At 43.0% G+C, this 21,855-nt stretch overlaps 1 protein-coding gene across 2 annotated transcripts in view; it reads left to right on the top strand.

Moving 5' to 3' along the window:
* CNGB1 (cyclic nucleotide gated channel subunit beta 1) overlaps positions 1-21,567 on the top strand; it is a 39,624-nt gene extending 18,057 nt beyond the window's left edge. For both annotated transcript variants that reach the window (XM_067470923.1, XM_067470922.1), the window contains exons 7-21: positions 1,089-1,246; positions 2,196-2,354; positions 4,821-5,029; positions 6,855-6,905; positions 8,727-8,813; positions 11,726-11,790; positions 12,942-13,064; positions 13,257-13,398; positions 13,588-13,747; positions 14,920-15,017; positions 15,234-15,317; positions 16,575-16,693; positions 17,123-17,269; positions 18,999-19,182; positions 20,991-21,567. In XM_067470923.1, coding sequence (XP_067327024.1) covers positions 1,089-1,246; positions 2,196-2,354; positions 4,821-5,029; positions 6,855-6,905; positions 8,727-8,813; positions 11,726-11,790; positions 12,942-13,064; positions 13,257-13,398; positions 13,588-13,747; positions 14,920-15,017; positions 15,234-15,317; positions 16,575-16,693; positions 17,123-17,269; positions 18,999-19,182; positions 20,991-21,194 — 1,990 coding nt within the window. In that variant the 3' untranslated portion in view covers positions 21,195-21,567. The remainder of the gene's footprint in view (positions 1-1,088; positions 1,247-2,195; positions 2,355-4,820; positions 5,030-6,854; positions 6,906-8,726; positions 8,814-11,725; positions 11,791-12,941; positions 13,065-13,256; positions 13,399-13,587; positions 13,748-14,919; positions 15,018-15,233; positions 15,318-16,574; positions 16,694-17,122; positions 17,270-18,998; positions 19,183-20,990) is intronic.
* Positions 21,568-21,855: the final 288 nt, after the last annotated feature.

The following is a 21,855-nucleotide window of genomic DNA, read 5'->3' as shown; positions in this document are numbered from 1 at the left end:
GACAACAACAACAAAAATAAATAAATGATATAGTTATTATTAAGAATAATAATAATAACATAGTAAATAAAAAAATACATACATGATACAGACGACGACTACGATAACAATACTTTATTTATGTTGTTGTTGTTCATTCGTTCAGTCGTCTCCGACTCTTCGTGACCTCATGGACCAGCCTACGCCAGAGCTCCCTGTCGGCCGTTACCACCCCCAGCTCCCTCAAGGTCAGTCCAGTCACTTCAAGGATGCCATCCATCCATCTTGCCCTTGGTCGGCCCCTCTTCCTTTTGCCTTCCACTTTCCCCAGCATTATTGTCTTCTCTAGGCTTTCCTGTCTCCTCATGATGTGGCCAAAGTACTTCAACTTTGTCTCTAGTATCTTTCCCTCCAGTGAGCAGTCGGGCTTTATTTCCTGGAGGATGGACTGGTTGGATCTTCTCTTTATTTATAACCCACCCTATGTCAACAACCACCAAATAAATAAATAAATAAATAAAGTTTATTATTATTAGTGGTAGTATTGTTATAAATAAATGATATAAATATTATTAATAATAATAATTAATTAAGCTGTTAATAAAAATAATAATAGAATTAATTAATAAAGACATGATACGATGATAATATAAATAATCAAATAAATGGAAAGTTTCTGTTTGCACATATGATTTTTGTGTGCAAAAGAAAAATCTCAATGGGGGAAAACGTTCTCATTATCAATAATGAGAACGTTTTTGTTTGAACGTCTGATTTTTGTGTGTGCAAAAATCAAGTCTCAAAGGGGGAAAACTTCCTCATTATCTCAGCAGGAATCCCCGCACGACAATTGACCCTTTGCTTCTTGACTTAGGGTGCATCTGCACTGTGGAATTATTGCAGTTTGGCGCCACGTGAACTGTCTTAGCTCAATGATATGGAATCCCAGGGGTCGTAGTTTGGAAGAGAAGACTAGAAGCCCAAGGATCCCATAACATTGAGCCAAGAGGGTTAAAATAACATCAAACTGCATTCATTTTATGGTGTAGAATGCCACCTTGGGGACTGTTAATGGGTGTCGTAATTCCTTTGCTTTCCATGGGCCGCAGTTTGTCAGGTCGCAGCAGCTCCACCGGAAGCCAAAGCAGCGCCGTGATCAATGACCGTCTGCAAGAACTGGTGCGGCTCTTTAAGGACCGGACGGAGAAGGTCAAGGAGAGGCTCATCGACCCGGACGTCTCCTCCGATGAGGAAACCCCTGCAGCCAGTGAGTGGGTTTGCAGTCTGAAGTCCGCTTTGGGTTGCAGTCCAAAATCCAACCCGAAGCACACCAAGGATGCATTGGTTGCAGAATGCATGCATTGGCATCACTATGCTATACCTCAATACTAGTCAATGATGAGATTTGGTGAGCAGAGACTTTTCTGAGTAGAGACTCTAATTCAGACATCCTTTCAGGCCTGAAAGTGACAAACCTCTGTCCTTGCAAACTTCAAACCTGGTTTAGGTGTTGATCTGATTTAAAAGTATCATTCTCTGTTGCAGAATGGATGCACTTTGGCACCACTATGCTATGCCTCAATACTAGTCAATCATGAGATTTGGTGAGCAGAGACTTTTCTGAGCAGAGACTCTAATTCAGACATCTTTTCAGGCCTGAATGTGACAAACCTCTCTCCTTGCAGCCTTCAAACCGGGTTTAGGTGTTGATCTGGTTTAAAAGTATCATTCTCTGTTGCAGAATGGATGCACTTTGGCACCACTATGCTATGCCTCAATGCTATGAAACAATGGGATTTGGTGAGCAGAGACTTTTCTGAGCAGAGACTCTATTTCAGACATCCTTTCAGGCCTGAAAGTGACAGTCCTCTGTCCTTGCAGCCTTCAAATCTGGTTTAGGTGTTGATCCGGTTTAAAAGTATCATTCTCTGTTGCAGAATGGATGCACTTTGGCAGCACTGTGCTACAGCTCAATGCTATGCAAAAATGGGATTTGGTGAGCAGAGACTTTTCTGAGCAGAGACTCTATTTCAGACATCCTTTCAGGCTTGAAAGTGACAAACCTCTGTTCAGATCCTCATCACGTCCCTTTGGCTTCACCATTTGCATCTTCTCTCTTCCACTTCTGGCCCTGGGATCTTGCTTTCCATCAGAAGATGAATAAAGGAGAAAGTCCCAAAGGTCTGGTTTGACGATATCTTGCGTTTCCCCTCCAGCACCATTGAAAGGAAACCCACAAGAGGAAGAGAAGGAAGACACTAAGAAGGACAAAGCCTACCATGAAGTGCTCTGCTGCCAATTTAAGGCCCGCCCCTTCCTCTGCCGCATGAAAAAGATCCAATACCAGTGGCCCAGCAGCATCGACCCACTCACCAGTAAGTAACTCAGCAGAAGGAATAGTGAGCAACTCAGCAAAAGGAACTAAGTAACTCAGCAGGCAGAACATTAAGTAACAGCAGAAGTTAACTCAGCAGAAGGATCACTGAGTAACTCAGTAGGAGGAACAGTAAGTTGTGGAGAGAAATAGTGGGGTATAAATAAACATAACAACAACAACAACAACAACAATAACCCAGCAGAAGGAACAGTGAGTAACTCAGCAGAAGTAACAGTATATTGGGATATAAATAAATAAACATAATAAACATAATAATAAACATAATAAACATAAACATAAACATAATAATAATAATAATAATAATAATAATAAACAATAACAATAGCAACAATAACTCAGCAGAGGGAATAATAAATTGGGGTATAAACAACAACAACAACAATAACTCAGCATAAGGAATAGTAAATTGGGGTATAAATAACAACAACAACAACAACTCTTCAGCAGAAGTTATTGAGAATAATTTAGCAGAAGGAACGGTAAATTGGGGAATAAATAAACATAATATAATAACAGCAATAACAACAACCCAGCAGAAGGAACAGTGAGTAACTCAGTAGAAGTAACAGTATATTGAGATGTAAATAAACATAATAAACACAATAATAATAATAATAATAATAATAATAATAATAGCAACAATAACTCAGCAGAAGGAATAGCAAATTGGGGTTTAAACAACAACAACAATAACTCAGCATAAGGAATAGTAAATTGGGGTATAAATAACAACAACAATAATAACAATAACAGAAGTTATTGAGAGTAATTTAGCAGAAGGAACAGTAAATTGGGGAATAAATAAACATAATATAATAACAGCAATAATAACAACCCAGCAGAAGGAACAGCGAGTAACTCAGTAGAAGCAACAGTATATTGGGATGTAAATAAACATAATAAACACAATAATAATAATAATAATAATAATAATAATAATAGCAACAATAACTCAGCAGAAGGAATAGTTAATTGGGGTATAAACAACAACAACAACAATAACTCAGTAGAATTTATTGAGAGTAATTGAGCAGAAGGAACAGTAAGTAACTAATCAGAAGGAATAGTGAGTAACTCAGCAGAAGGAACTAAGTAACTCAGCAGGAGGAACATTAAGTAACAGCAGAAGTTAACTTAGCAGAAGGAGCAGTGAGTAACTCAGTATCAGGAACAGTAAGTTGTGGAGAGAAAAAGTGGGGTATAAATAAACATAACAACAACAACAACAACAATAACAACAACAACCCAGAAGAAGGAACAGTAAATTGGGGGATAAATAGACATAACATAATAACAGCAATAACAACAACCCAGCAGAAGGAACAGTGAGTAACTCAGCAGAATTAACAGTATATTGGGCTATAAATAAACATAAACATAAACATAAACATAATAGCAACAATAACTCAGCAGAAGGAATAGTAAATTGGGGTATAAATAATAACTACAACAATAACTCAGCAGAAGTTATTGAGAATAATTGAACAGAACTAACAGTAAGTAACTCAGCAGAAGGAATAGTGAATAACTCAGCAGAAGGAACTAAGTAACTCAGCAGGAGGAACATTAAGTAACAGCAGAAGTTAATTCAGCAGAAGGAGTAGTGAGTAACTCAGTAGCAGGAACAATAAGTTGTGGAGAGAAAAAGTGGGGTAAATAAATAAACATCATCATAATAAACATAATAATAACAACAACATTAACAAGAATAACCCAGCAGAAGGAATAGTAAATTGGGGTATAAATAAACATAATATAATAACAACAATAACAACAACCCAGCGGAAGGAACAGTGAGTAACTCAACAGAAGTGACAGTATATTGGGATGTAAATAAACATAATATAACAACAACAACAACCGAGCAGAAGGAATAGTGAGTAACTCAGCAGAAGTAACAGTATATCGGGATATAAATAAACATAATAAATTATAATTATAGCAACAATAACTCAGCAGAAGGAATAGTTAATTTGTGTATAAACAACAACAACAACTCAGAAGAAGTTACTGAGAGTAACTGAGCAGAAGGAACAGTAAGTAACTCATTAGAAGGAGCAATGAGCATCTCAGCAGGCGGAACAGTAAGTAACAACAGAAGGAATAGAGAGTAACTGAGCAAAAGGAACAGTGAGTAACTCATCAGGAGGAACCTTTTGGTTAGAATAACTAGCAACGAGAGTATTTACACCAAGGGAGTTCCCAGAAATACAAATGGCTCTTGTCTATGTATTTAATTTGAGTGCAGTTCATATGATTTGCAAATTTTGGCCCTCCCTCCAGGTGTTTTGGACTGCAACTCCCACAATTCCTAACAGCCTACCGGCTGTTAAGAATTGTGGGAGTTGCAATCCAAAACACCTGGAGGGCTGAAGATTGCTCCTGGCTGATTTAGATGCATTTAGATGATTGGCATGTGTTGGGCTGTTCCTTTTCTCCCTAGACCTGATGTACGTCTTCTGGCTCTTCCTGGTGGTCCTGGCCTGGAACTGGAACTGCTGGCTGATCCCGCTCCGCTGGGCTTTTCCCTACCAGACGGCCGGGAACGTCGGCTACTGGATGGCCGTGGACTACCTCTGCGACCTCCTCTACGTCCTGGACATGGCCCTCTTCCAGGTCCGGCTGCAGTTCGTGGAGGGAGGAGACGTCATCGTAAGTACAACCACGGAATGGGAAGGGACCCTCAGAGGACATCCAGTCCAACCCCATTCTGCCGAGGCGGGATGGGGCACAAATTAATCCTTCCCAAGAGATTGCCATCCAGAGAACGAGACTCCGCCGAAGGAGTCCCAAGGAAGTAGCAGATTCCACAGCTCTAGCCATCAAGTTCTTCCTAGAATAGAATAGAACTGTAAGACTGTAGGATCTATCTAGCAATATTAAATAACCACTCACAAGCCGGTTTTGCTTTGAAATGGATATATTGCTTGTATTTCTGCAGCAAAGAAAGACACGACTGACTTTTCCCCACCACCACTTCCTTGTATACACCTTTCCTGCCCATCTCCTCCTTCTTCTCAGTTTCCTTATTAGATTTTGTTGCTTCACAAGTTCCCATACAAGGTTTCCAGCGCCCTTTGCTGGCTTCAAAATGTCATAAAGAGGGAGTTGATTCAGTCAGGATGTCACAGAGGGAATTTGTGATGTCTTCATGCCATCAGAAATTGACTCCTGACAAGAATAGAATAATGTATTGTCGAAGGCTTTCATGGCTGGAATCACTCAGTTCTTGTGGGTTTTTTCGGGCTATATGGCCATGTTCTAGAGGCATTTCTCCTGACGTTTCGCCTGCATCTGTGGCAGGCATCCTCAGAGGTAGTGAGGTCTGTTGGAGCTGGGAAGAAAGGGGTTTATATATCTGTGGAATGACCAGGGTAAGACAAAGGGCTTTTGTAAGTTGGGCTGGGTGTGGATCTTTCAACTGACCACCTTCATTAGCATTTGAAGGCCTGGCTGAGCCTGGGGGAATCTTTTGCTGAGAGGTGTTAAGATGTGCCTCGTTGTTTCCTCTCTGTTGTTTTGCTGTTATAATTTTAGAGTTTTTTTTTAATACTGGTAGCCAGATTTTGTTCATTTCCATGGTTTCCCCCTTTCTGTTGAAATTGTCCACATGTTTGTGGATTTCAATGGCTTCTCTGTGTAGTCTGACATGGTGGTTGTTGTTGTGGTCCAGCAATTTCAACAGAAAGGAAGAGACCATGAAAATGAACACAATCTGGCTACCAGTATTAAAAAACTCTAAAATTGCAACAGCAAAAACAGCAGGGAGAAAAACAGGCAGGGACATCTAATCACCTTTCAAGAAGAGACTGCTCCAGGCACAGTCAGCCCATTGTATGCTAATCAAGGTGGTCAGTTGAAAGATTCACACCTAGCTCCAGCAGACAAGAGTCCTTTGTCTCACCCTGGTCATTCCACAGATATATAAACCCCTTTTTTCCCAGCTCCAGCAGACCTCACCTCTGAGGATGCTTGCCATAGATGCAGGCGAAACGTCAGGAGAAATGCTTCTAGAACATGGCCATATAGCCCGAAAAAACCCACAAGAACCTAGTGAGTCCAGCCATGAAAGCCTTCGACAAAATATTATGTGAATTTTGGACAATGATATGTTGCATGTTCCAGAGTAGGCAAACCAGACAATCTCACACCTAGCTCCAGCAGACAAGAGTCCTTTGTCCCACCCTGGTCATTCCGCAGATGTATAAACCCATTTTTCCTACTTCCAACAGACCTCACTACCTCTGAGGATGCTTGCCATAGATGCAGGCGAAATGTCAGGAGAAATGCTTCTAGAACATGGCCATATAGCCCGAAAAAACCCACAAGAACTGAAGAATAGAATAACTTTATTGTCATTATACATCAGATGATGAAATTAAATGCCACAATAATAATAATAATAATAATAATAATAATAATAATAATGGAATGTGTTACCTGCCTCTCTTCATGGTTCCATGTTCTTCTCTCCCAGGTGGATAAGAAGGCCATGAGAAAGAACTACCTGAAGTCACGGCGTTTCAAGGTTCGGAACATTTCCCTTCCCTTGAAATCATTATTTTTTAAATGCATGGAAATTTTAAAAAATGCATTGAACACAATGTAGCACAATGTTTGTTCCTGGGTCATTATTTCCTAATTGGCTCAATAATAATAATAATAATAATAATAATAATAATAATAATAACCCAGTGGTGCAAGGGGTTAAATCCTTGTGCTGGCAGGATTGCTGACTGAGAGGTCGGTGTTTTGAATCCAGGGAGTGAGTGAGCTCCTGTCTGTCAGCTCCAGCTTTCCATGTGGGGACATGAGAGAAGCCACCTACAGGATGGTAACACATCCGAGTGTCCCCTGGGCAACGTCCTTGCTTATGGCCAATTCTCTCACACCAGAAGCAACTTGCAGTTTCTCAAGTTGCAGGGTGAGCTCCCGTCTGTCAGCTCCAGCTCCCCATGTGGGGACATGAGAGAAGCCTCCTACAGGATGGTAACACATCCGAGCGTCCCCTGGGCAACGTCCTTGCAGACGGCCTATTCTCTCACACCAGAAGCGACTTGCAGTTTCTCAAGTTGCGGGGTGAGCTCCCGTCTGTCAGCTCCAGCTTCCCATGTGGGGACATGAGAGAAGCCTCCTACAGGATGGTAACACATCCAAGCGTCCCCTGGGCAACGTCCTTGTTTATGGACAATTCTCTCACACCAGAAGCAACTTGCAATTTCTCAAGTTGCAGGGTGAGCTCCCGTCTGTCAGCTCCAGCTCCCCATGTGGGGACATGAGAGAAGCCTCCTACAGGATGGTAACACATCCGAGTGTCCCCTGGGCAACGTCCTTGCTTATGGCCAATTCTCTCACACCAGAAGCAACTTGCAGTTTCTCAAGTTGCAGGGTGAGCTTCCGTCTGTCAGCTCCAGCTCCCCATGTGGGGACATGAGAGAAGCCTCCTACAGGATGGTAACACATCCAAGCATCCCCTGGGCAACGTCCTTGCTGATAGCCAATTCTCTCACACGAAAAGCAATTTGCAGTTTCTCAAGTTGCGGGGTGAGCTCCTATCTGTCAGCTCCAGCTTCCCATGCGGGAGCATGAGAGAAGCATGCCACAGGATGGTAACACATCTGGACAACTTCCACTGGGCAACATCCTTGCAGACAGCCAATTCTCTCACACCAGGAGTGATCTGCAGTTTCTCAAGTCACGCCTGACACAATAAATAACAACAACAACAACAACAATGCTACACTTTATTTATATTCCACTTAATCTCCCTGGAGGGACTCAGAGTGGATTACAGTTTTACATATATAAGGGAACTATTCAGTCCCTTGTACACAATGAACAACAGCAACATACAATACACAGACAGAGACAAAGGCTTTCTCCTTTTTTCCATCTCCGGCGTCTGGAGGCGATGCTCAACTCTGGCCATAGGGAGGTGCTCTTGTTCCATTTTTCCATGCCGAAGAGCCTGTTGTCCATAGACTTCTCCGATCGTGTTGTCGGCATTTCTGCACGGGATGCCCTTTTACCTTTCCCCCCTGAGGTGGTACCTATTGATCTACTCACATTACTGTTTTCAAACTGCTAGGTAGACAGAAGCTAGGGCTAACAGCTGAGAGCTCACCCTGATTCACAGCTTTGAATTGCATCCTGCAGCACATTTTGTGATAGTTTTTTCAATGGGCCGTACCCTTTTGGCAGCTGAATACTATTTGGATCATGCTTTCTGTACGTTGTGAGCTGCGAGTGCTTTTGGCTTGTCGTTGTTTCTGTTTTGTAAGCGAGAGACCCCCATCTTTGGGAGGAAAGGCAACGAGGGGGTGAGTGATGACCCTGGCTGATTTTGCAGATGGACGTGCTCTGCCTCCTTCCCCTGGATGTCTTCTACTTCAAAGTCGGAGTAAATGCCCTCCTGCGTTTGCCCAGGTGCTTAAAGGTACGTCAAGGAGGAAGGACATCCCATCTGCTCGTCCCACGAACCAAGTCTCCGTGATCCTAGTCCCGTGTGTTTGTTTTGAAGGCGAGTGTGAAGGAGCCCGCATATTCCTGCTACTAATTGTAAAGGCTTGGCCACTAATTTGTAATGATGCCACCAAATTGTAAGGATGTATAAATATAACTACTACCAATATGTAGAGAGTTAGTAAAAGGAGCCACCCCTTTGTGAGGGCTTATTATATTGAAGACACAACCAATAGCTTGTAGGGCTGGGCGGTTTCGTTTCGTTAATTCGTAATTCGTTAATAATTCGTTAATTTTTTCAATTACAAAACGATAAAGCAATTTTTAAAAAAACGAATTTTTAAATAGTTTTGTAAATGCTTCGTATTTCGTTATTGTATTCGTTTCGTTATTGTTCTGAGGTCGTTTCGTTATTATTTCCGCATGTCTGGGGCAAGTTTTTTGTTTAATTAGTGAAAAAAAATTATAATATCACACCAACAGTCAAGAACAGAGGGAGAGGGAAGCTTCAGAAGTTTTTGGAGGTTTTTTAGCGTATTTCGCGGTCGCCTCTGCCATTAACGAATCGATTCGTTATTGTTTCGGAAATCGATTCGTTAATGTTTTGTAATTTTTTTCACATTTACGAAATTTCGTAAATATCGAACTTTTTTAAGGGAAAATTTTGTAATTATTTTAAATATCGAAACAAAAAAAACCCCCAAATACAAATCGATTTTAGAAACAAATTTTTCCGTTGTTACCCAGGCCTAATAGCTTGTAATGTTGCTTTGGTCTTTCTTCAATATGTAGTGTAACTTGACTTGGAAAAGAATGGTAACATAGGCTTGACTTTAAAAAGAAACTGTAACAAGTTTATTGAGGTACAGAAGCTTGATAGTTTCAAAGTTTCTTTTCTCTTAGAGGTTACTGCTACCAATATGCAGAGAGTTAGTAAAAGGAGCCACCTCTTTGTGAGGGCTTATTATATGGATGACACAACCAATAGCTTGTATAGAATCATAGACTCAAAGAGTTGGAAGAGACCTCCTGGGTCTTCATCCAGTCCAACCCCATTCTGCCAAGAAGCAGGAATATTGCATTCAAAGCACTCCTGACAGATGGCCATCCAGCCTCTGTTTAAAAGCTTCCAAAGAAGGAGCCTCCACCACGCTCCGGGGCAGAGAGTTCCACTGCTGAACGGCTCTCACAGTCAGGAAGTTCTTCCTCATGTTCAGATGGAATCTCCTCTCTTGTAGTGTGAAGCCATTCTTCCATTGCGTCCAGGGAAACAGAGAACAAGCTTGCTCCCTCCTCCCTGTGGCTTCCTCTCACATATTTATACATGGGAAGATGACTTTCTTTTTGTGTGAAGACCGAGGCAAAGAAGGCATTAAGTCATTCTGCCTTTTCCCTATCATCCCCTGTCAGCATTGCCCCATCTTCTCCTCGAAGAGGCCCTATCGCCTCCTTGTTTTTCCTTTTTCTACTGACATAAGAAAAGAATCCCTTTTTATTGTTTTTAATGTCCCTGGCAAGCCTGAGCTCGTTTTGTGCTTTAGCCTCGTGGACCTTTTCCCTACAGGTGTTGGCTATTTGTTTGAATTCTTCTTTGGTGATTTCTCCCTTTTTCCACTTCTTGTGCATGTCTCTTTTGTGTTTAAGCACAGTTAGAAGTTCTCTGGACATCCATTCTGGCTTCTTTGCACTTGTCCTATTTTTTTCTCTTTGTTGGCACAGTTTGCAATTGCGCCTTGAGTATTTCACTCTTGAGAAATTCCCATCCATCCGTAACTCCCTTGTCTTTTAGTATCTGTGTCCACGAAATGCTGCTCAGTGTTTCCTTCATTTTTCGGAAATCGGCTCTCCTAAAGTCCAAAATGCGGGTTTGACTTGTCTTAGTTTCGGCCTTCCTTTGTACCTCAAATTGCAGGAGCACATGGTCACTTGCCCTAAGGATCCGACTAATTCAACCTCATCGATCAGGTCCTCTGCATTTGTTAGGATGAGATCAAGAGTAGCCAACCTCTTGTAATGTTGCTTTCGTCTTTCTTCAATATGTAGCATGACTTGGAAAGGAATGGTAACATAGGCTTGACTTTAAAAAGAGACTGTAACAAGTTTATTGAGGTACAGAAGCTTGATGGTTTCAAAGTTTCCTTTCTCTTAGAGGTACAGATCTTCAATGGTTACATTCATAACAGTTCTTAAATAACTCTTAGGACAATGGTTCTCAACCTGGGGGTCGCGACCCCCCGAGGGGTCGCCTGGCCATTTCAGAGGGGTCGCGAGGTTGCCTCCTTTGGCTCCACTCCCTCTGATTCCCGAAAGTGGCCAGACCCTGGAACCACCCTCTTCTCGCCCCCTTCAAGGCCTCCGCTGCTGGTGGAAGCCTCGAAAAGGGCGAGAGGAGTGTGGGGCAGCAGGAGCAGCGAGGCTTGCACTCGCTCTTCTCCTCTGGGCACTTCCTCCTCCTCCTCTCCGTTTGGGGACCTCCAAATGGAGAGGAGGAGGGTGAAGACCCTGGAAGAGAAGGAGGACAAGCCTCGCCACTCCTCTCCCCTTCCCTTCCTTTAAATTCTATTCCATTGCTTTCCTTCCCTTTCCTTCTTTCCTTCGCTTCTTCTCCTCCATCGCTCCTTTCCTTTTTGCTTCTTTCCTTCCTCTCTCATCCTTCCCCCTTTCTCCTTCCCTTCTTTCACTCCCTCCTTTCACATTCCCTTTCTCTTCTCTTCCTTCCTCCTTCCTTTCCCGTCCTCCTTCCTTCTCTTCTTCTTCACTACCTCTTTTCTCTTCCTTTGCGTTCCCTTCCTTTCCCTTCCCTTCCAATTCCTTCCATTCTTCCTCCCCCCTTTCTCTTCCTGACATGTTGGTATCCTTTCACCTGCATTTCTCTCTTTCCTTCAGTACCTGGCCTTCTTTGAGTTCAACAACCGGCTGGAGGCCATTCTGAGGAAGGCCTATGTCTACAGGTGAGCCCGGTCCCCTTCCTTTCTCCTGCTTTCCCTGACTCAAGTGCTGCTCTTCCCAGGCAGATTGTCCTCCTGACCCTTCCTCTTTTCTTTCTTGCTTCTTTCCCTTCCCCTTCCTTATTTTTCCCCCTTACCTCCTTTCCTTCTTACACTCCCTCTTTTCCCTTCCCTTCCTTTCTCTCATGCTTCCTCTCTTCTTCTCCTTCTCCTTCTCCTTCTCCTTCTCCTTCTCATTCTCCTTTCTTCTTCCCCTGCTCCTCCTGCCTGCCTTTTCTTCTTCCTTCTCTCTATCCCTCCTTTCCTTTCTATTTTGCTTTGTTCCCTACCCTTCTGTTCACTTCCTTTCCCTTTCTGTGTCTTCTCTTCCTATCGTCCTTCCTTCCTTCATTCACTCCCTTTCTCCACTCCACTCCCCTTCCCTTCCCTTCCTTTCCTTTCCCTTCTGTTCTTTTTTTCCTTCTCTTTCATCTCAACCATTCCAATTCCTTCCTTCTTTCCTTTCCTCCTTCCTTTCCTCCATCCATCCATCCGTCCTTTCCTTTGTTTTGCTTCATTCTCTTCCCTTCCTTTCCCTTCCCTTTCCATCTCTTCTCTTCCTGTCGCCCTTACCTTCTTCCTTCTTTCTTTTTGTATTTCCTCCCCTCCCTTCTTTTCCATTATTTTACTCCTCTCTCCTTCCTTCCCTTTCTTTTCCATTCTTTTCCTTCCCTCTCTTCCTCTGCCTTCCTTCCTTCCTACCTACCTACCTTCCTTCCCTTCTCTTCTTCCCTTCTCTTTTCCTTCTTTTCTGTTCTGTTCCATTATTTTCCTTCCCTCTCTTCTCCTTCCTTCCTTCCTTCCTTCCTTCCTTCTTTCCTTCCCTTTCTTTTCCATTCTTTTCCTTCCCTCTCTTCCTCTGCCTTCCTTCTTTCCTACCTACCTACCTACCTTCCCTTCTCTTCTTCCCTTCGCTTTTCCTTCTTTTCCGTTCTGTTCCATTATTTTCCTTCCCTCTCTTCTCTTTCCTTCCCTTCCTTCCCTCCTTCCCTTCCTCCTCCCCTCCCTCCCCTCCATCCCTCCTTTCCTTTCCATTTCGGCTCCTTTCCCTTTCCTTCCTGTCCTCCTTTCCTCCTTCCTTCCTTCCTTCCTTCCTCCTTCCTTCCCCTCTGCAGAGTGATCCGCATCACGGCCTACCTGCTCTTCAGCCTCCACCTGAACTGCTGCCTCTACTACTGGGCTTCCTCCTGGCAGGGCTTGGGCTCCACCTCCTGGGTCTATGACGGAGAAGGAAACAGGTGTGCTTGGGGGCAGGTGGGGGACCACTTGTGACCTCCCTCCAGGGGTTTTGGACTTCAACTCCCACAATTCCTAACAGCCGATAGGCTGTTAGGAATTGTGGGAGTTGTAGTCCAAAACCCCTGGAGGGCTGAAGTGTTGGGTTTCAGGGCACAGGTGAGGCTGCTCACCTGTGCGTTGCCTTCCCAAAGCTACATCCGCTGCTATTACTGGGCCGTCAAGACCTTGATCACCATTGGGGGGCTGCCGGACCCCAGCAACGTCTTTGAGATCGCCTTCCAGATGCTCAACTACTTCACCGGCGTCTTTGCCTTCTCCGTCATGATTGGACAGGTAATCTATAGGATTCTATAGTGCCATTTCTCTATGGGGTTGGATGGCCATCTGTTGGGAGGGATTGGATTGTGCCTCCCTGCATGGCACATAGGGATCGGACTAGATGGCCTTTAGGGTCCCCTCCGAATCCTATCCTTTGGAGAGGAAGTCATGACTCAAAGAGGCTCCCCTCTTGCTTCCGTACAGATGAGGGACGTGGTCGGCGCGGCCACCGCCGGACAGACCTACTACCGGACCTGCATGGACAACACGGTCCAATACATGGCTTTCTACAACATCCCGCGTTCCGTCCAGAACCGGGTCAAGACCTGGTACGAATACACTTGGCACTCGCAAGGCATGCTGGGTAAGACGTTCGGAGGACTGCTAGAAATAAAGTTAATAATTATCTATCTATCTATACATATAATAAAAGTGAATATATGTATGTGTGTTTGTGGCTGGAGTGTCCACTTACACAGACAGGGTCCCACCTCCACAAACAGATATATCTCCCACTACTTAGGAAACACCAGTGGCCCTCCCTCCACTTGCAATGCAGGTTAGAATGAGCACCACATCCCAGTGTTCCTTTCTCTCTCCACTGGTGTGGAATTTGCATGGCCCCGCCCACTGCCTCTCCCTTAACCTTTCCCTATTCTTTTCTATGGCTCACGGTAAACAGAGGGATTGATCCACAACTGGGGAGAATTCACCATGATTTATAGATCTTTTAGGACCTGGGATGTATAGTTCACCTGCAATCAAAGAGCTGCACTCTGAACTCCACCAACGATGGAACTTAAATATTTAATATTTCTTAATCCCGGATTATTATTATTTTTTGGTTGCTTGATATTTCTTTGATATCTTTGTCTGTCCTGTTCCAATGTTGCACAAATCCTATATAATGTCCTACATATTTAATATCAAAATCTGAAATATCAATTAATTAATTAATTAAGTAGTTTGATAGCACTTTAATTGCCATGGCTTAATGCTATGGCGTCCTGGGAGTTGTAGTTTGGGGAGGCAGAGAGCACTCCTTGGTGGAGAATAATAATAATAATAATAATAATAATAATAATAATTAGGCTACCTGGCTTGGATCTGGCACGCATAATTAAAAAATACATCACACAGTCCTAGACGCTTGGGAAGTGTTCAACTTGTGATTTTGTGATATGAAATCCAGCATATAGATATCATTTGCTGTGACATATTGTGCTTTTGTGTCAGTAAAATAATAATAACAACAACAACAACAATAATAATACACAATGTGAGGATTGGCACAAGCCAGTCAAGGTGGTCCCAGTGGTGATCGGCACACTGGGTGCAGTGCCTAAAGACACAAGCAGTTTGAAAACAATGTGAATAGATTAAAATACACAAACAAAAGTTAGGCATAAAGTGGAAGTCGAAAGTCTTCTTTGGGAGAAGACCTTGCAGAACTACAACTCCCAGGATGCCATAACATTGAGCCACAGCAATCCATCTTTTTGGGAAATGAGATTGTGATGATCTGCTTTGCGACAGATGAATCGGAGCTGCTGATGCAATTGCCGGAGAAGATGCGGCTGGATATCGCCATTGACGTGAATTACGATATTGTCAGCAAAGTGCCGCTCTTCCAGGTATTATTATTATTATTATTATTATTATTATTATTAACCTGCGTTTTCCCTCGGCTTTGGGCATCCATTCCGGATTTTAGTCCGAACTTTGGAGGAGTTCTCCACGTGCCTGGAACCCCATCCTTCCAACAGCTTTAAAGTTCGGATTGCAATATGGCATCTGTTGATGGTGCTTTGGTTGTGTTCTCCATGGCCTTCTGCTTGTCTTCCCTTCAGGGTTGTGACCGGCAGATGATCTTCGACATGCTCAAGAGGCTCCGCTCCGTGGTGTACCTGCCCAACGATTACGTCTGCAAAAAGGTGATCCAGGGATGCGCAAGAAGGGATGGCCGCAGGGAGGATGATGAGGATGATGACTAGGATTCTGCCCATAGATCCCCTGCATTCCCCCAGTGTCGAAGCTTCCTTTGTCTTCCCTTTTCTCTTTCTCCCCTCCATCCCCTCTTTTCCCCTTCTTTTTCTTCCCTTCTTTCTTTTCCTTCCCTCATTCCTTTCCTCCTTTTTCTGTCTTCTCCACTCCTTCCTTCCCACTCCTTTATTTTTTTCTTCCGATCCCTCTTTTTTCCCTTCCTTTCTCTTCCCTTCTCTACTTCCCTTCCCTCCTTCCTTTTCTCCTTTCTTTTCCCTTCTTTCCTTCCCAGATTCCTTTCCCTCATCTTTCTTCCTTCCCTCCTTTTTCTTTCTTCCCCATCCCACCCTTCCTACTCCTTCCCCCTTATTTCCCCTTCTTTCTTTCTTTTCATCTTTCCTTCTTTCCTTCCTTCCTTCCTTCCTTCCTTCTTCCTTCCTTCCTATTCCTTTCTTTCATTTCCTTCTCATTCATTTTCTCCATCCTCTTCCCTTTTTCCTTTCCTTTCCTTCCCTCGTTTCTTCATTCCTTTGTCTTTCTTCCTTCCCTCCTTTTTATTTCTTCCCCCATCCTGCCCTTCCTACTCCTTTCCTCTCTCTCTCTCTTTCTTTTCTTTTCTTTTCTTTTCTTCCTTCCTTCCTTCCTTCCCTCCCTCCCTACTTTCTTCCCTTCTTTTCTCTTCCTTCCCTCCTTTTTCCTTTCCCCATCCCTCCCTCCTTTCCTTTTCCCCGTCCCTTTCTCTTCTGTTCATTCTTTCCCTTCCTCCCCTCATTCTTTTCTCCCTTTCTCTTCCTTACCTCCTTCCCTCCTTTCCCCCCTCCTTCCCTTCTTCATTCCCTTCTTCTTTCTTTCCCTTCTTTCTTTCTCTCTTTCCTTTCTTCATTTCCTTCCTCCATTTCCCTTCCTTTCTTTTTTCCTTCTTTCTCTTTCTTTCTTTCCTTCCCTTACTCCTTTCCTATTTCTTTTCTCTTCCTTCCCTCCTTTTTTCCTTTCCTCATTCCTCCCTCCTTACTCTTTTTCTTCCTTTCTCTCCCTTACTTCCTTCCCTCCTTTTCTCCCTCCTTCCCTTCTTAATTCCCTTCTTCTTTCCTTTCTTTCCCTTTTCTTTCTCTCTTCCCTTCCTTCCTTCCTTCCTTCCTTCCTCTCTTCCTCCAGTAGTGACAACTAATGAGACCCACTCCAACTCCCATTTTCTGCCTTCCTTCCAGGGGGAAATTGGCCGAGAGATGTACATCATCCAAGTTGGGCAAGTCATGGTTTTGGGTGGTCCGGACGGCAAGACGGTTCTGGTGACACTCAAAGCGGGTTCCGTGTTTGGAGAGATCAGGTCAGGTTGATATGTGATCTATGTGTTTGTTGCATTGGTATGACGCCTTCCTTCCAGACTGGGGTCGGGAACAATTCAGAGTATTCCCAGTTACGTTCTCAAAGCAGATGCAACAATTACCTTTCGAGCAATGGCTTCCATTCCCGTTGACCGTCCTGTTGTGAGTACCAATTTTGGGGGAAAGTCGGGATGGTGGAACGATGTCCAGGGTGGGAGAAAGAACTCTTGTCTGTTGGAGGCAGGTGGGAATGTTGCAATTGTCCAGCTTGGTTAGCATTCAATGGCCTTGCAGCTTCAAAGCCTGCCTGCTTCCTGCCTGGGGGAATGGAAAGAAAGGATGACATTTATAACCCAGGGCCACATCCGGACCGCGGGCCATAGTTGTGTGCATTCTTATGGCTCGATCCCTGTGTTGCTCTTCCCATGTAGTTTGCTGGCCGTGGGAGGCGGCAACCGGCGCACCGCCAACGTCGTGGCGTATGGATTCGCTAATCTCTTCATTCTGGACAAGAAAGACCTGAACGAGATCCTGGTCCATTACCCGGAGTCGCAGAAGCTGCTCCGGAAGAAGGCCAGGTGGGTCCTTGGGGCATTGGGGGCCCATTGGAAGGCTAGAGATCCCCACATCCTGTGCGCAACAAAGGGTTTCACTGCACAGTTCCCCTGGGTTCCAGGAGTGCCATGTGTAGTGAATCTTACCCAGTAGGCTGGAAAAGAAGCCTGGATAACAGTATGGCAAACCTCCATTTTGAGAGTGTAAGCCAGGGAAGCAGCCATCTTGAGTGAGGATAGCTAGAAGATGGGAGGAGTTTGAGGTCTCCTGGGATTGGCTAGAGCAAGTGGGAGGAGCCAAGTCTTAGGAGGGAAAATATTTCAGCTTCTGTGGAGTTGAGAACTGGGAGCTGGTGGGAGAAGAAGTGTTTCTGAAACTGGGTTTTCAGGGAGCGAGCGTCTGTGTCAGACAGGGCTGATTAGCTGACAGGAGAAAGGTCAGACAGCAATTAGATTTTGGAGGTTTTTTAGCGTATTTTGCGGTCGCGTCCGCCATTAACGAATCGATTCGTTATTATTTCGGAAATCGATTCGTTAATTTTTTACCATTTACGAAATTTCGTAAATATCAAACTTTTTAAAAGGAAAATTTTGTAATTATTTTAAATATCAAAACAAAAAAACCCCCCAAATACAAATCGATTTTAGAAACAAATTTTTCCGTTGTTACCCAGGCCTAATATCTATTAGACCAGGTTGATCCAGATCGTTATTTTCGTTATTCCTTTTTTATTCGTTATTTTTTTATAATTAGAAGCGATTTTGAGGCTTTCTGAGAACCCGGAAGTGTTTTTGCAATAACGAAGCCACACCCCCATCTTCCTTACGACGTCCACCAGTGAATCGTAAATGCTGGGGGCGTGGCCTTTAGGAACAGGCCTCCAAGGTCTCCCTTGGACAGCTGGCCAGGGAGGAGAAGAAAGGTGACGGATTTACAAACCAACCCTTTTAAAATCCATCACCTTTCTTCTCCTCCCTGGCCAGCGGTCCAAGGGAGAGGTGGGCGTGGCCAATCACAGGGCTCCTTGCTTGGAGGTGGCTGGGGGCGAGGCCTACGAGGATCCCTGTGCTTGGCCACGCCCACCTCTCCCTTCTGCCGCAAGGGATGGAAGGGAAACTGTGAAATATTAATGGTTCTGGAGAGAGGGAAGGGCACCTTCCATTAACGAAACAAACGAAACGATTCGTAATTAATGAAATTTAGGAAATTTCGAAATTTTAAAATCATAAATTTCGGAAGGCCTCTGAAATTCGAAATGCTGGCGCCCCCTAGAAACAAAGCGAGTTTAGAACCAATTTTTTTCTGGGAAGAGTTAGCTGATAACTTAGGATAGGTTAGTCAGAAACTCATTAGTATTTCTCTGAAGTAGAGTGAGGGGTTTTTGTTATTAGCAGCCAGATCTGTTTGATGAGCTCTGACAGTAACTAAGTGAAGACACTCATTCTAGCAATCATCAAGTTGTGGAACTTTTGTAACAAGTAAAGCGTTTTGTGCCTCTCAGAAGTACTTAGTTGTCTGTTTTTATAAGTAAACATTTTTCTATTCAACTTTCAAAAAAGGTCTCAGGGGGAGGGTTTTTGAGGAAAGAGTGAATCTTTGGGGGGAGAACCATCCTGCCCAGACGTATTATCAATAAGCCTCCAGACTCGTGTCACTGGTTGTGATATTTTCTTTCTTACTGGTGTCCAGTGGTGTGATGTTACATATATCCCTTTACACTATGGCTTTTCCCTGCGTGTGTTTGCACTCCAGGCGGATGCTGAAGAGCCAGCGCAAGGCCAAGGAGGAGAAGGGCCCCGCGGTCATCATCCCGCCCAGGGCCCGGGCCGGGACCCCCAAGCTCTTCCAAGCGGCTCTGGCGGCGGCCGGGCGGGCAGGTGGCCATGGGAAGCTGGCCCACCTCCGATGGAGGGTCAAGGAGCTGAAGGCCATGCAGGTGGGCAGCGGGACCAAGGGGGACACGTGTTGAGAGGGAGAAGACAACAATTAGACCACCCCAAATCCTCCCTTCCTCCTCCTCCTTCCTCCTCCTACTCTCATTTCTCCCATCTTCCTCCTCCTTCTCTTCTTCTTCATCTTCCTCTTGTTCCTCTATCTCTTCTCCTCCTCTTCTCTCTTCTTCCTCTTCTTTTCTTCTTCTTTGTCTAGTTCTCCCTTCTTCCTCTTCTTCTCTTCCATTCGCCTCTTCCTTCTTCTTCTTCTTCTTCCTCCTCCTCCTCTCCTCTCTTCTCCTCCTCCTCCTCCTCCTCCTTTTCTTTGTCTTCTTCTTTCTTCCTCTTCTTCTTTTCCCTCCTCTTCTTTCTCTTCATGTTCTTCCTCTTCCCCCTTTTCTTCTCTCTTCTTCTTCTTCTTTTCCTTTTCTTTGTCTTCTTCTTCCTTCTCTCTCCTCTCCTCTTCCCTCTCTTCTTCTTCTTCTACTACTTCTTGTTCCTATACCTCTCCTCCTCCTCCTCTTCTCTCTTCTTCCTCTTCATCTTTTTCTTTTCTTTGTCTTCTTCTTTCCTCTTCCTTCTCTTCATGTTCTTCTTCCTTCTCTTCTTCGTCTTCTCTCGTCTTCTTCCTCTTCCTCTTGTTACTCTACATCTTCTCCTCCTCCTCTTCTCTCTTCTTCTTCTTCCTCTTCTTCTAATCTCTCCTCTTCCTCCTTCCTCTTCACGTTCTTCTACCACTTCTTTTTTATCATCTTCTTGCTCTTCTTCCCCCTCCCCTTTCCCCCTTTTCCTCTTGTAATTATGGTATAATTACAATATTACTGTTGTTTTTATAGTATTGTTATGATATTATTATTGTTATGGTATAATTACAATATAATTATAGTTATTATTTTGGAATTATTCTTATGGAATAATTGCAATATTGTTGTTGTTCGTATGGTATTATTATTATTATTACTGTCATTATAAGGCTGCCTATTATTATTATTATTATTGTATTATTATTATTATTATTATTATTATTATTAGGCTTCCAATTATTATTATTATTATTGTATTATTATCATTATTATTAATACTAGGCTGCCAATTATTATTGTTATGGTATAATTACAATATAATTATAGTTATTATTTTGGTATTATTCTTATTATGGTATAATTGCAATATTGTTGTTGTTCTTATGGTATTATTATGGTGGTGGTATTATTATTATGGTATTATTATTATTATTATTAGGCTGCCAATTATTATTATTATTATTATTGTATTATTATTGTTAGTACTAATACTAGGCTGCCTATTATTATTGCTATGGCATAGTTACAATATAATTATAATTATTTTTTTGGAATTATTCTTATGGTATAATTGCAGTATTGTTGTTGTTCTTATGGTATTATTATGGTGGTGGTATTATTATTATTATTATGGTATTATTATTCTTATTATTATGCTTCCAATTATTATTATTATTTTATTATAATCATTATTACTAATACTAGGCTGCCAATTATTATATGATATAATTGAAATATAAGTATAGTTATTATTTTGTAATTATTCTTATGGTATAAATTCAGTATTGTTCTTATGGTATTATTATGGTGGTGGTATTATTATTATTATTATTAGGCTTCCAATTATTATTATTATTATGGCATAATTACAATATAATTATAATTATTGTTTTGGAATTATTCTTATTATGGTATAATTGCAATATTAGTGTTGTTCTTATGGTAATATTATGGTGGTAGTATTATTATTATGGTATTATTATTATTATTATTATTATTATTATTGCTAGGCTGCCAGTGTCACTCCAGTTCCACCCAAATCTCCATTCAGCCCCATTTCACCAACTGGATCATGGAAATCGGATGACCACAGGGCCAAGGTGGTCACTTCTGAGTCTTCAGGCCATTTCGTCCAGGTTTGCGTGAGTCCAGCTCCAAAAGAAGAGGACCAGCTTCTCTCCGTTGAGGTTGTAGATGAGAAGGAAACTAAATAGGAGAGAAATACAGCTTGCAAGACTTGTAGTTGATCAGATGGTTGCCGTATGAATCCACTCCGGGTTGTAGTCCGAACTTTAACACTTTCCAAGGGACTGAATCTCTGTAGAGAAGCTTTGAAGTCTGGACTAGAACTCAGAGCGGATTTAACAGCATCTAGGAGAACAACAAAGCCCAAGGATGGCATTGGATCGAGCAAGAATTGGTCGAGTTTCCATTGGAAGAAATGAGTATTAATGAATGTCTCTGTTGGGGTTCAGCCCGCGTGTGAATCTGAACCTGATTCTCTGATTGCTTAACCTGAACCTGATTCTCTGATTGTATGTCCTGATGTTACTGAACATGTATTTTTCCCTGATGGTAATGAAAGTGTTGATACTGGGGTCAGTGGCTTGGAAAGTGAAACTACACATTCTGATGAAAATGTTGCAGAGCCAAGCGGTGATAGCTCTCCAGAGGAGTTAGAACCTGGCTTCCTTAATGAGGATAGAAAAAGACAGATTTGGAAAAACAGGGGTGAATCACAGAGTCTGCGAAGGTCAAGCAGGTTAAGGGAAAAGGAAACACAGGCTTCAAAGCCTGGAGGTGTGTCACGAAAGAGTTTCTTCAGTTTTAAGTGCCTCTCGCTGGGTTGTCTCGTTAGATCAGGCATACTGTTAC

Source organism: Anolis sagrei, chromosome 8 (genome assembly GCF_037176765.1).
Source record: "Anolis sagrei isolate rAnoSag1 chromosome 8, rAnoSag1.mat, whole genome shotgun sequence".
NCBI classification, from domain to species: Eukaryota; Metazoa; Chordata; class Lepidosauria; order Squamata; family Dactyloidae; genus Anolis; species Anolis sagrei.
This window is presented reverse-complemented; position numbering and strand designations above follow the sequence as displayed.